The 11,582-nt window shown below is 40.2% G+C and overlaps 1 protein-coding gene and 1 pseudogene across 1 annotated transcript; one reads left to right on the forward strand and one right to left on the reverse strand.

Moving 5' to 3' along the window:
* LOC146401356 (olfactory receptor 2J3-like) lies at window positions 1-933 on the forward strand (annotated as a pseudogene).
* An 8,051-nt stretch (window positions 934-8,984) lies between these two features.
* On the reverse strand, window positions 8,985-9,923 carry LOC110259010 (olfactory receptor 2B11-like). The gene has a single exon (XM_021082308.2). It carries the CDS (start codon window positions 9,921-9,923, stop codon window positions 8,985-8,987), a length of 939 nt encoding a protein of 312 aa, XP_020937967.2.
* Between the last annotated feature and the right edge of the window lie 1,659 nt (window positions 9,924-11,582).

Consider the following 11,582-nt stretch of genomic DNA (forward strand, 5'->3'; position numbering starts at 1 on the left):
ATGAATGATGATGGAAAAACTCAATGCAACTTCTGGAGGCTACTTTGTCCTGCTAGGTTTTTCCAATTGGCCTCGTGTGGAAGTAGTACTCTTTGTGGTTGTCTCAATGTTCTACTTAATGACATTGACAGGCAACCTGTTCATCATTATTGTATCATACCTGGACTCCCATCTGCACACTCCCATGTACTTCTTCCTCTCAGACCTGTCTTTTCTGGATCTCTGCTACTCTACCAGCTTCATCCCCCAGTTGCTGGTCAACCTCTGGGGCCCAGGAAAAGCCATGTCTTATGTAGGTTGCATGACTCAACTTTACTTTTCCCTTGCACTGGGATCCACAGAATGTGTGCTACTGGTGGTGATGTCCTATGACCGTTATGCAGCTGTATGTAGACCCTTGCGTTACACTGTCCTCATGCACCCTCGTTTCTGCCATCTGTTGGCTGTGGCTTCTTGGGTAAGTGGCTTCACCAACTCGGCACTTCATTCCTCATTTACCGCCTGGGTACCCCTGTGTGGACATGGCCAAGTGGACCATTTCTTCTGTGAAGTTCCAGCACTGCTGCGACTGTCTTGTGTTGATACAAGACAGCTAATGAGCTGGCCCTCATGGTCACGAGCTCCGTTTTTGTTCTCATACCTCTCATCCTCATTCTCAGCTCCTATGGTGCGATTGCCCGTGCTGTGCTGAGGATGCGGTCAACAGCTGGACTTCAGAAAGTCTTTGGGACATGCGGAGCCCATCTTATGGTTGTATCTCTGTTTTTCATTCCAGCCATGTGCATATACCTTCAGCCCCCATCAGGAAGTTCTCAAGATGGAGGCAAGTTCACTGACCTCCTTTATACTGTTGTCACACCCAGCTTCAACCCTCTAATCTACACCTTGCGAAACAAAGATGTAAGAGAGGCAGCAAAAAGATTAGTGGGGTGAGAGTGAGCCTGTATACTTTGACATTAAGAGCATAATGGAGCATCTCTTCACCAGTGGGGTCTAATCGTAGCTGTTGCTTCTAGCTATGCCAGAGCCACAGCAATGCCAGATCCGAGCTGCGTCTGTGACGTACACCACAGCTCACGGCAACGCCAGATCCTTAACCCACTGAGCGAGGCCAGAGATTGGACCTCATGGTTCCCAGTAGGATTTGTTTCTGCTGTGCCATGATGGGAACGCCAAGGGAGGAGTTGTTTTAAATATTGATAAAACAGCAAGTGTAATTCTTATGGAGAGATGATCTTATTTTTTTTTTTTTTTGGTCTTTTTGCCATTTCTTGGGCTGCTCCCGTGGCATATGGAGGTTCCCAGGCTAGGGGTCTAATTGGAGCTGTAGCCACTGGCCTACACCAGAGCCACAGCAATGTGGGATCTGAGCCACATCTGCGACCTACACCACAGCTCACGGCAATGCCGGATCGTTAACCCACTGAGCAAGGGCAGGGACCGAACTCGCAACCTCATGGTTCCTAGTCGGATTCATTAACCACTGCACCACGACGGGAACTCCTGATCTTATTAATTTTAAATAACCTAGAATATGCCTTTTAATTTCTTGCTTTTTAGGCAGAATTCATCATAAAATTTATCCTCATGGATTTGATTAAAAATACAGTGAAATGTCTTCAATCCTTTCTCCAACAGTTACTCTTTTGTTGAATAATAGTTACGATTGAGAGGAATTTTGGCATGTATTCTTTATTATGCCATCAATAGTAAGAAAACAAGTTTTGGAAGTTCCTGTTTTGGTGCAGCAAAAATGAATCTGACTGGCAACCATGAGGTTTTGGGTTCAATCCCTGGCCTTGCTCAGTGGGGTAAGGATCTGGCTTTGCTGTGGGCTGTGGTGTAGGTCGCAGACATGGCTGGGATCCTGTGTTGCTGTGGCTGTGGTGTAGGCTGGCAGCTATAGCTCCGATTGAACCCCTAGCCTGGGAACCTCCATGTGCTGTGGGTGTGGACCTACAAAACAAACAAGTACAAAGAAAGAAAGAAAAAAAAACGGAGGCAACCGGGTACTAGGGTCTGAAAGTGACTTGATAAATCTGATGGGTATTTGAAAGAATTAGTGAAAATATATTGGAAAATGTTGTGATGAAAGCTATATGAAAATGTAGTGTTTTTCCTTCTTAAGGAAATTGGTCTAATTTGAACAGTTCTGATTAGTAAGTTCATTATGAAGATCAAGGCATATGTTTTCCAAAGAAATGAATGTATTTTTATTACAGTAATAGTTTTGTGACCCTTGTTATTGATACCTTCTCTATTTGAAAGAAGTGTCCTATGTATGTAACATTTTAAAACTGGAAACCATATGGAGCTCACGTGGAATAAGGTTAAAGGACAATTCAACATAAAATAAACACCTGAGTTTTGTGTGGTGATCGTGTTGTCCGTTGTGGTTTTGAGGCCTTTAACCTTTTCATATGATTGATTCAAATCCTATTTCCTAAATTTTTAAAATGAAAACCACATTTTCAGACTTCCCCTCAGTTCCTTGGTTGGTTTGCAGTCACACTGATTCTGATGTCTCTGCCTTTGTGTGTCTGTGATTCTCTATCTCCAGCTCGACATAAACGGTAATATGGGCTATGTGCCTTTGTCCTTAACCTACTGTCCAAGAAATGAAGAACCAAGACTGTTTATATAAAAGAATTTTTAGTAAGTAATTGGGGCCACATAGAGTGAACCATCACAGGGTGAAATAAAACTTTTAAAAGCAAAAGCGATAGTTTAATACAAAACAAAAGCTGACTCACAAGCATAGAGAACAGACTTGTGGTTGCCAAGGTAGGGGGAGTGGGAGATGGAGAGGGAATTTGGGGCTAGTAAGACGCAAACTACTGCATTTAGAAGGGCTAAGCAATGCGATCCTACTGTGTAGCACAGGGGACTATATCCAATCTCTTGGGGTAGAACATGAGGGAAGATAATATGAGAAAAAGAGTGTGTGTATGTGTGTATATATATATATATATATATATATAAATATGTGTGTGTGTGTATGAACCGGGTCACTTTGGTGTACAGCAGAAATTGGCACAACATTGTGAATAAACTGTACTTTAATTAAAAAAGGGATAGGAGTTCTTGTCATGGTGCAGCAGAGACATGAGGTTGTCAGTTTGATCCCTGGCCTTGGTCAGTGGGTTAAGGATCCGGCATTGCTGTGAGCTGTGGTGTCGATTGCAGACATGGCTCGGGACTGACGTTGCTATGGCTGTCTCGTAGGCTGGTGGCTACAGCTCTGATTTGACTCCTAGCCTGGGAACCTCCATATGCTGTGGGTGCAGCCCTAAAAGCCAAACAAAAGGGGGGAATTAAAAAAAAACTCCCCCCCCATGTAGTTTAGTTCTTTGAACCACCTTGTGCTTATGGATGTTCCAACACTTCCTGTAATACACGAGTCTCTGACTATCTAACTTTAAATAAAGTTGAAATTTCGCATCTGTTTTCTTTCTTTTCTGCTTGAAAACATAAATTTAAAAAATTTGTATAGACTATTTTTCTTGGAATGCTATAATTATAGCCTATATGATATCGAATCCTAGCCATATTACCATGATATTCCAGTTAATTTGTAATCCAAAACAAAGGTCAGCTACCAAAATTCCCCCAAAGATTAACACATACATTATTGTGTTTATTGTTTTGAACTTTTCAATCCACTAATGTGAATCTTATGCAGTTGTATCACACACCACAATGAAATATTGACTCATACCTGTTGGGATGGCTATCATCAAAAATAACACAAATAATAAATGTTAGCAAGGATATAGAGAAAAGGGAACCCTCCTACACTATTGGTAGGAATGTAAATTAGAATTCTGTATTATCCTATGACCCAGTGATTCCATTCCTGAGTATAATCCCCCCAAACCCCACTAATTTAAAAAGATACATGTACCATAGCGTTCATAGTAGCATTATTTATAATTGCCAAAATATGGAAACAATCTAAGCATTCATCAACAGAAAAATGGATCAGGAACACATGGAATGAATATATATATACACACAGACACATATGTACACAATGGAATACTACATGTCCATAAAAAGTAATCAGATTTTGCCATTTGTAGCAACATGGATGGACTTGGAGGGTATTATACTAAGTGAAATAAGTCAGGCAGAGAAAGACAAATACTGTATGATACTACTTATTTGTGGAATCTAAAAAATACAGCAAATTAATGAATGTAACAAAAAATAAGCAGATTCGCAGATAGAACAAGCTGGTGGTTACTAGTGGGGAGAGGAAAGAGGAGAGTGGCAACGTGGTGGTAGGAGATTAAGAGGTAGAAACAATTGTGTATAAAATAAGCTACAAGTATATGCTGTACAACACATAGAATATAATCAATATTTCATAATAACCATAAATGGAGTATAACCATTAAAATTGTGAATCACTGTATTTTGTATACTTACAATTTATGTAATTTGAACCTAACTATACTTCAAAAAAAAAAAGAGAGGAGTACCCGTCGTGGCACAGTGGTTAACGAATCCGACTAGGAACCATGAGGTTGCGGGTTCGATCCCTGGCCTTGCTCAGTGGGTTAAAGATCCGGCGTTGACGTGAGCTGTGGTGTAGGTTGCAGACGCGGCTCGGATCCCGCGTTGCTGTGGCTCTGGCGTAGGCCAGTGGCTACAGCTCCAATTTGACCCCTAGCCTGGGAACCTCCATATGCCGCGGGAGCGGCCCAAAGAAATAGCAAAAAGACAAAAAAAAAAAAAAAAAAGAAAAAAAAAAGAGAGAGAGAGAAAATAAATAGCCTAACTTTGGGTTTTCAACAACAACAACAAAAACTGAAGGAAAGAAGCCACATGACTTGCTTAAGTTTAACTGACTTTTATGTGATGAAATCAGGGTAATGAGAATAGATTTTTTATTTTTAATTTTAATTTTAATTTTTTTTGCTTTTTAGAGCCTCACCTGCAGCATATGGAGATTCCCAGGTTAGGGGGTCTAATCAGAGCTACGTCTGCTGGTCTACACCACAGCCACAGCAATGCCAGATCAGAGCCACATCTGTGAACTATACCACGGTTCACAGCAATGCCGGATCCTTAACCTGCTGAGCAAGGCCAGGGATCGAACCCACTACCTCATGGTTCCTAGAGGGATTCATTTCCACTGGGCCACGACCACAACTCTACAATAGATTTTTGTAGTTCTGAGGCCCTTTGTCATGGCCAACGATGCCCAGGGTAATCTAGAAGGTCCGAAACCCTAGCATTGCCAACCCTAAACCTAAAACCAAGGATTAGTAAATTGGCAATCACCCAGCGCACATGAATCTGAGTCACAGACAACTTTACTGAAGAACTGACACTGAATCCAGCCTTTTCTCAGCTAAGAATGGAGGCTAAATGCAGTGAAGGACCAGCTTCTTCTTTATCCCAGTAAAATTTTCCTTCCCTTCCAGACAGCTCTTGTCTCCCAGTTTTTGTCCACTTCCTCTCATGCCTATTCCTGTGCAGCATATTCTCTGAACACATGCTCAGTTATCTCTTCTGCATATGTCTCAGCAGTGCAGGATGATTGGCACAAGCATGCCATCAACAATTACAGAAACCAGCACGGCTTCCACCCCAGATACACTCATTTTCTTTTCCTTTGTTGGTCTCAGCTTCGCATATTATATCTCTATTTTACAAATGTGGGGCTAGAAGGGCACTGGTTATCGTATGTCATGACAGCTTCAAGTGATTTCAAGCATAATAAACTTTCAAATTTAAGTCCATCATATTCCAATAACAATTCAACCACTAAGATAATAAAAAGTATGGCAAAAATAATGGTATAGAGACTTAGTATATTGCACCACCAGATTTCACATTGTTAATTTTTACCAGGGGATTTTATTATCTTCTGTTTATAATAATATAATATGAATGTACATTTAAAATATTTTTTTCGGAAATATTACAGAGTATAATGCGACCTATTCCTCAATGTTCCTGAGAGTATTTCCCAAAGACAAGATTGAGGAAGTTCCCTTGTGGTGCAGTGGATTAAGGATCCAGTGGTGTCACTGCATCGACTGGGTCACTGCTGTGGCATAGGTTTGATTCCTGGCCTAGGAATATCCACATGCCATGGGTGTGGCAAAAAATAAATAAATCAAAGATCGAATCAAGGATCACATTGATTAACTTTATGTATCTGTCTCTTAGTGTGCTTTAGTGGAAACTCTTTCTCACTCCTCTCATCTCCCCCCTCTTCCACCCCTACCCCACTCCTGCCCTAGTGGCCTCTGGGACACTTCCAAGTCATTGGAATTCTGAATATCACCTTTCGAGTAGACATTGGATTTATGGTAGCTGTAAGACATTTATTGAACCAGAATTCTCATTTGCATTTACTTTATTTTATTTAGTTTATTTTTTGCTTTTTAGGGCCACACCTGTGGCATATGGAAGTTTCTAGGCTAGGGGTCGAATTGGAGCTGTAGCTGCCGGCCTATACCACAGCCACAGCAACCTGGGGTCCGAGCTGCGTGTGTGATCTACACCATAGCTCATGGTGCAATGCCGGATCCTTAACCCGCTGAGCAAGGCCAGGGATCGAACCTGTGTCCTCATGGATACTAGATGGGTTCATTACCACTGTGCCACCATGGGGACTCCTGATTTGCATGTATTTTGTTTTAATCCTGTCCCTTAGAGCAGGATGCACTTGTTGCATAGGAGTTATACTCTGCAGATCTGAGAACACCTCTAATGTGAAGGAAATCATAGGTAAGGTTTTGTTTGTTTGTTTCTGGCTGCACCCACGGCATGTGGAAATTCCAGGGCCTGGAATCGAACCTGTGCCATAGCAGCAACCCAAGCCTCTGCAGTGATAATGCAGAATCCTTAACCTGCTGTGTCACAAAATAACTAGTGAAGCCTTTTTGACTTCTCCCTTAAAGACACTCCTAAATACATGTCTACATTTTTAGGATCTTTTAGAACAAACGTGAAAATATTTTGCTGTCTTCCTTTTGTTCTTCAGGAAAGATTTGCTTGGTTGGGAAAAGAAGAAAAGCTTTTGACCAACTTCTTTGAGAAAGCACTCTTGAGATTGCTCATGCTTTACATCAAGGATAGAGTACACGCTAAACTTCACATGTAATATGTACTTCCTTCAACAGAGCTTCTTAATGGTTCCTGACAGTATTCTTCATGCTGGAATATACTGAACGTACATGCTGCGGAAACGTGAAGTAGTTTAGTAAAAAGGACATGTTTCTGTGACTCTCCCCCTACCACTACACTCAATATTCTTTATGCTTAAATGTTTGTGTGTATTTCCTTTAGGAAGCCCTGATATTTCAGAGTCTGGAAAGCCCAGTTCTGAAATGAGTTGTCTTTACAGACGTAAAAGATAAAGAAGTAATCTGAAGAGCTCTCAACAGTCTCATCGCTAAGCTTTTGACACAAATCTTCCTGGATTTTGCCCTCCAAACTGAAAATTATCACATTCCTCTGTGTTTAAGACTAAGTAAGACAAAGGGTGTCTTTATTATTTCTTTTTTATTAAAGTGCAGTTGATTTACACTGTTGTGCCAATTTCTGCTTAGAGCAAAGTGATCAAGGATATCGTTACTCAAAATGATCAGAGACATTATCTAACATCACAGAATTTTTTACTTTCATTGCCCTGTGTGTGTGTGAAATTAAAAAATTTTTTTGGGGGGCATTCAGGCCAAAACTCAGGCCAAAATTTTAAATTATTTAAACAGCTAAATTTTAAAATTATTTAGAATATTTTCCAAATGAGAGAAACCAAAGTCTGTTTGTCTCAAGAACTGGATCAAGCATCCTATGATCTGCTTTTTTTTTTTTTAAATCAAACATTAGATATGATTTCAAATTGTTTCTTGTTCAGGATAACATGCAACTTTTCATCCAGTGGTTTGCTTAGATTTTGATCATACCCGAACCCATGCCAGAGAAGTCTAAATGGTTCTTGTTTTTCTTAGCTGCTAGTTTCTTCACTACACAACCATTACGTTGATTTCTCATCCTATTAATTTAACAGCAAGTAACCATAAACTCTTTAATTTGCTCTAAAAGTGTAACTAATTTTGTGACAAAAGTTTGTTAGATATGAACCCTAGAGCTCAGTTCAGTACTTTGAATTTGTCATGATACAGATTGTGAGCATCAAAGAGATACTCAATTGCTTAAAGTAAGCAAGTGGCCTTCCCTTCTAGAAATACAAATTGCTTCTTCTTGTAAAAGATTCTTGAAGGATTTCAAAAGGCATTCCGGGCTATTTCCATTATGCACAAAATGTTTCCAGGTTGTGGTTCATGATTCTCTCAGAAGGTTCATGCTTATAATATTTAAAAGGGATGTTAAGAAACTTAGGCACACATTTTGTCCATTTTAATATTCAACAATAGATCCTTTAGGTAAAAATACAAACCCTGTACACTTGTTAGTTAAACAAGGGTCAGTGTGCTTCTAAAGAAGCAATAGGATCTACGTAAGTTGAGGTTGATTGCCTTCTGAGACTCACGGTTGGTCTGAGGTGTAGAGTGCCTCACTCAGAATGCACACTGGCACCGTGCTGCCCACTTGGATGTGACCAGTCTTGCCGAGAGTGATGAAATTGTTCTTAGGTGGCACTGTCATAGGAAATCCATTGGTGAATGGTTACCATGCTGTCTTCTGATTATTAACTTTAACTAATTAGTTTGTATTGTAATATATAGTACTTTTTAAATACTGTTTGACATAGTTACTATTTCAGTATGTATTAACCAGTGTAGACTATTTGTAGTGTATTTCCACGGATTGGCCTAACTGGTGTATACTAGCCAAGTATCACCCTTGTCTAACACCATTAGAAAGAGCATTAGAAATATGACATATTTTGCAAGAAGAATAACATGATCTGAGGAAAAATGAGATGAGAATGATTTGTCAGAGAAACTCCTATGTACCTACTCACTTGTCAAATAATGTCATTCGATGTCTGCGAACTATCACTTGGAAGTGAAAACGCTCCTCACCAGGTTGCCCCAGGCACCCTTTACATCCTTGTTCCTCAGAGTGTAGATGAAAGGGTTGAGTGTAGGAGTCACCACTCCATAGAAGAGAGCCATGAACTTGGGCTGGTCCCTAGAGATGGAGGAGGGGGGCTGAAGGTACATGCTAATGGCTGGGCCATAAAAGAAGAAAACTACAATGAGATGGGAGGAACATGTGCCAAAGGCTTTTTTTCTTCCCTCCGAAGATTTAATCTTAAATATAGCATGTCCGATAGAAGCATAGGAAGCAAGAATGAAGCATAGTGGCACAGCTAACATGAAAATGCAAACCACAGAGAGTGTGAGCTCATTGGAGCCCTTCTCACCACAGGCGGCCTTTATCAGAACAGGAATCTCACATATCAAGTGATCCAGTGTGTTGTGACCACACAGTGGTAAGTGTAATGTGACAGTGGCCTCTGAGACAGCGTAGGTCATTCCACCCAGCCACACAGTGGCCACCAGTAGGATACAGGTGCACCGATTCATGATGAGGGTGTAGTGCAGTGGCTTGAAGATGGCCACGTAGCGATCGAAAGACATAAGAGCCAAAAGCAGACATTCTGTGCCTCCCATTATGTGGAAGAAATAAAGCTGAACAGCACAGCGCAGATAGCTGATTGTCTTCTTCGATCGTCCCAGGTGAAACAGCATCTGAGGGACAATGCTTGTGGTGTAGCACATGTCCAGAAAGGAGAGGTTGGTGAGGAAGAAATACATGGGGCTGTGCAGACGGGAGTCTAAGGTGGACACCAGAATGATGGCTATGTTTCCCACCATGGCCATGGGGTATGTTAGAAGCAGAATAATGAACAGAGGAAGCTCCAGCCAGGGACGATCCGCAAAGCCAAGTAGAATAAACTCTTCTGGATGGCTTTTGTTAATTCGTTCCATTATCTGCAGTTTGCTTCCCCTGTATCGGAGCAGTGGAAGGAAAGGTAGAAAGATTTTGAGAAATGACAAACACAATTGTGTATAGTGGGAGCATATGCACACAATTAAGCATCCATTCATAGAAGATTGGGTGCAGTCACTTGGGTGGGTGGGGGAGGATAATTAAAAGATGTGACACCAGGGGACAATTTCTCCTCATGACCCTACAGCATAAAGACAGCTACCTTAAGCAAGTAACCGAACCTTTCTGAAATGGAATCTAGTACTCTGTGTGATAAAGATGACAATAAGCATGTCCTTGGGCTCTGGTAAGGATTGAATGCCAAGCAGAAGCGACTGTGTTTCAGATGCTCCAAAGTAATGCTTTTATACTTTGATTTGCAGAAATATCAGCTAAGGAGGCAGTTAAAATGAAGTTTATTTGTTCCTATCTTCAGGTGACCAATAAAGTAGATGTGGCTGGGTCTTAGGAATCAGATAGGTCTTTTTTTGAATCCCTGCTGCAAGGCCTTACTGAAATGTTAAGAAGTATGAAAGCGTGCAGTTAGCTCTAGCACAAGGAGGAGGTGGAGAAAACCTAGCCCTTAGGCATCATCAAGATAGGCTTGTCCAGATGCAAGTATATTATTATAGTTGAATAATTACATCATTCCATGGGGACTAAGAAGGCTTTTAATATTTAAATCCGTCTTGGTCATTTAGAATTGAGCAAGAAACTTAAACACTTTGATGACAGCTGGCTGAAGTATAAACTGAGAGAATTTAGCTATAAACATGTTTCCCCCAACTCAAACATTTGTTGTTGGATATCCATTTTCTTGCATAACTACTTCGTTCAAACCACGCAGTTGATTTTTCATGTCAAATTTTATTACCTATCTTGTAGGAGTTTTTCTTTATCGGGGGACTTATGTTATTTTTATGTAAGACCTTGGTCTTTTATCAATGCTTTACTTAATTGTATGTAGCTACAAATACAACATTGTATTTCCGTTGAGGACCAGAGACTTAAAAGTTTAGGGGCAACATGTAGGCTTACAAGGCACAATTTTCACATACTCTGTTTCTCTAAGTTCTCAAATCCATCGTGTGAGGTGTCACACAAAGCTCCTCAGGGCTAAGATATCACTATGGCTCTTAATTCCAAAATAACCCCAGGTCTGTTGTGTCCAATGAGGTAATATAATAATAATTCCAACTAATCCTTAATGGGCCTTTATGCCAAACACTAAAGTAAGCATTTACACCCACAAATCATTTAGTACTTATCCCCAAACCTTATGACAAAGGAAATTTTAGTATCCGTATTTTAAGATATTGTTAATCATTCATCGCTATTGTCTGCTAATAACTATGAGAGCTTCTAAAGATCAAAAAGTTATCAATTCCTTAAATGAGTTATTGAGATTGTGAAACTATAAATTCAGATTGCAAGGTTCCATAGATTATATGTAAGCTCTTTAATTCTGTGCTAGATCTCTGATCTTTTCTATGTCATTCTCATGATATTTCATTACTTTTAATTCTTGTATACCATGACTTCTTTATCCAATTTTTAATCTGCTTTTTTTCCAATTTTTGATTTACCAGTGACTTCACATCCTTATTTAACGGCATAGGAATTTGTTTATCTGGAACTTTTTATTTCTTTTGGCTGTG

The sequence above is a fragment of the Sus scrofa genome, chromosome 7 (assembly GCF_054392235.1).
Source record: "Sus scrofa isolate SSC_HxYL_T2T_F1_AM1 chromosome 7, Sscrofa_HxYL_maternal_Yorkshire_Landrace_v2.0, whole genome shotgun sequence".
NCBI classification, from domain to species: domain Eukaryota; kingdom Metazoa; phylum Chordata; class Mammalia; order Artiodactyla; family Suidae; genus Sus; species Sus scrofa.

What these genes read in the sequence shown, in the direction of transcription:
- LOC110259010 (XM_021082308.2), bottom strand. Translation starts at nt 9,923, where the DNA reads ATGGAACGAATTAACAAAAGCCATCCAGAAGAGTTTATTCTACTTGGC.